Source organism: Rosa chinensis, chromosome 7 (assembly GCF_002994745.2).
Source record: "Rosa chinensis cultivar Old Blush chromosome 7, RchiOBHm-V2, whole genome shotgun sequence".
In the NCBI taxonomy this organism is placed as follows: Eukaryota; Viridiplantae; Streptophyta; class Magnoliopsida; order Rosales; family Rosaceae; genus Rosa; species Rosa chinensis.
Window position 1 is genome coordinate 55,538,900 of NC_037094.1, and position 2,247 is coordinate 55,541,146.

The following is a 2,247-nucleotide window of genomic DNA, read 5'->3' on the forward strand; positions in this document are numbered from 1 at the left end:
CTACGCTAGCCTTACTTTCTTTTTCCTTACAATTAGCTTTCGTTTTTTTTTCCTTACAATTACATTTGATAAACCATATTGATGATACTGCTGCCTCAAATGTGACTGATGCTTATGCATATTTTGGTTTGAATTAGGATCAGTCTAACAATAATGTCCAGTCAGGTTGTAAACTTGCGATAAATTCATTGGACAACATAGTGGCTGAAGGAACCATCATTCAAGTGGATGTTGAGTCTAGCAAGCAAACTATCCATGGTGTTCCGTTGGCTGAGGAAAATGTCCGAGTGTCAATCACCAAATCTATTGTTGCTAATGCTTTGCTACCAATTCCTATTAAAGATGAGATTCTGTTTGTCTGCGATGCAATTGGTACATGCGTTGCTAGGCCTAGAGACTGGGTTATACCCACTGTAGCTGATGCAAAGGTAATTTAGTTTGCTTAAATTATTTGTCATTTTTAACCTCTTTGTTCTTACAAAAATGGCCATGTGAGCTGCTATATTACATGATATAGAAATACTAAACATGCAATGTTATTTTTTATATCAATTGCAGCAAGAAAAGCGTAAAATTGTGAGGAGGAAAAAGAAGGATACACATGATGATTTTTTTGATCATGATGATTTGGACAACCTGCCACCCAATTTGCCTCCACTGCTTAAGACATTGAGTACATGGGCTAATGATTACTTGAAGGATGGGGTTACTATCCACACAACCTTAGGCGAGGAATTATTCGGATATCCAAAAAAGGTTGCCATCTTCAGAAGGGATGTGTATGCCATGACCAACATGAAGGAGCTTTCTGGCAACTGTATTGTGATGTATATGAGGTCTGTAATGCATTTTAAATTAAGCTGCTAATTCAGTGTTGTTGTAATGATATTTTGAGACTTGTGGTTTTACAGCTTTCTTTATCAAGTGTTAAAGAAATCGAAGATGCTTGACATGATTGGCTTCGTAGACCCTGCACACACTGGTGTCATTGGCTGTGGAAATCTGACTGAACGGGCTCGTTCTTTGTCAGCTTCTTATGAAAGAGGGAAGCCTGGTCAGATTTTTTTGGTGCCCTATAACTCAGGGTACGAAAGCTTGATTCATGCATTTTTTTTTTTGTAAATATTGATTTCTGATCTCATCAATATAGCAATGCAAGTACCTAGAATAGATTCGTGTTGGTATTGATTATCATAAATTTGAATGTCAGCTGTCATTGGATGTTGACGGTGGTGAACCCCACTGAAAAAATTGTGTATTTCATGGATCCGCTAAAGAGGCGACTTGTCACCGGTGAATGGAGAACTATTGTGGACAAGTAAGTGCAGCTAGCTTGTAGGTTTTTGGTTGGTATTATGCAGAAAACAGTTTAGTCCTAATTTTTTTGGAGATCTTTATCGATTCTCAATTTATAAGTTGTTCCATGAATCATAATTTTGTGTATTATGTTGTTTTTGAAGCTCCATCAAAATATTCAATGCACAAAAGCATAGGAAAGGCCGAAAGACAGTTCAATGGAAAAACTGTGCAGTATGTGTTCCCCATCTAGCTAACTATTTATATTTGCATTTTTTCAGTTCTGGTCAGGTTTATTAGGTACTGAAAATATTTATTTGTTTCAGGGCATTCCGGAGCAGAAGGGTGATAAGACTAGTGGATATTGGATTATGCATTACATGAGGGATATAGTGGAGGACAAAAACCAAGAGTGGAGTGCTAAGGTAATCAGTAACTAATCTACTGTACTAGTGATTTATTAGATTAATCCATAGTGATGCATAACTAAGCTTCTATCCTTGCAGTGGGAAAGAAAAGCAAATCACTATTACACAATGGAGAATGTTGATGTTGTCCGGGCAGAGTGGGCAAAGTATGTTATGAAGTTCAAAGATAACTAGTGCATGTGTAGGTTAACTAGTAGTTGGAGATATGTAGCATCAACTTTTTGGACATGCATAGTTGATATATATATAGGCCAGATTTTGATTGCAGTACTGCTAGCTATTTTGCTATGTTGTTTAGATGGTTGTCCAGATTGTGTAGTGCTTCTGGTTTATTAGCAAGCAGTACTGCATGCATATATTTTGCTAGCTGCCCAGATTAGTATATATGGGCCATTTAGAACTGATGCTTATGACTAGATTTGTGTACATGAGACAATGGTGGATTAATGGAAATTGCAATGAATGATTTTAGATGTGGATTTTATGGTTTTATGAATGCCAATTTTAATTTCCAGAATGCATG

At 36.7% G+C, this 2,247-nt stretch overlaps 1 protein-coding gene across 1 annotated transcript; it reads left to right on the forward strand.

Annotated features, from left to right (window-relative positions):
* The first annotated feature begins 707 nt into the window (after window positions 1-707).
* Window positions 708-1,322, forward strand: LOC121050680. Its single transcript, XM_040511522.1, has 3 exons — window positions 708-836; window positions 912-1,085; window positions 1,211-1,322. The coding sequence occupies exons 1-3, from the start codon at window positions 787-789 to the stop codon at window positions 1,320-1,322; spliced, it is 336 nt and encodes a 111-aa protein (XP_040367456.1). The 5' UTR covers window positions 708-786.
* The last annotated feature ends 925 nt before the right edge of the window (window positions 1,323-2,247 follow it).

What these genes read in the sequence shown, in the direction of transcription:
- LOC121050680 (XM_040511522.1), top strand. Translation starts at nt 787, where the DNA reads ATGACCAACATGAAGGAGCTTTCTGGCAACTGTATTGTGATGTATATG. An exon ending in TGTATTGTGATGTATATGAG is followed by an intron (nt 837 to 911) that starts GTCTGTAATGCA and finishes GTGGTTTTACAG; the next exon opens with CTTTCTTTATCAAGTGTTAA. An exon ending in TTGGTGCCCTATAACTCAGG is followed by an intron (nt 1,086 to 1,210) that starts GTACGAAAGCTT and finishes TTTGAATGTCAG; the next exon opens with CTGTCATTGGATGTTGACGG.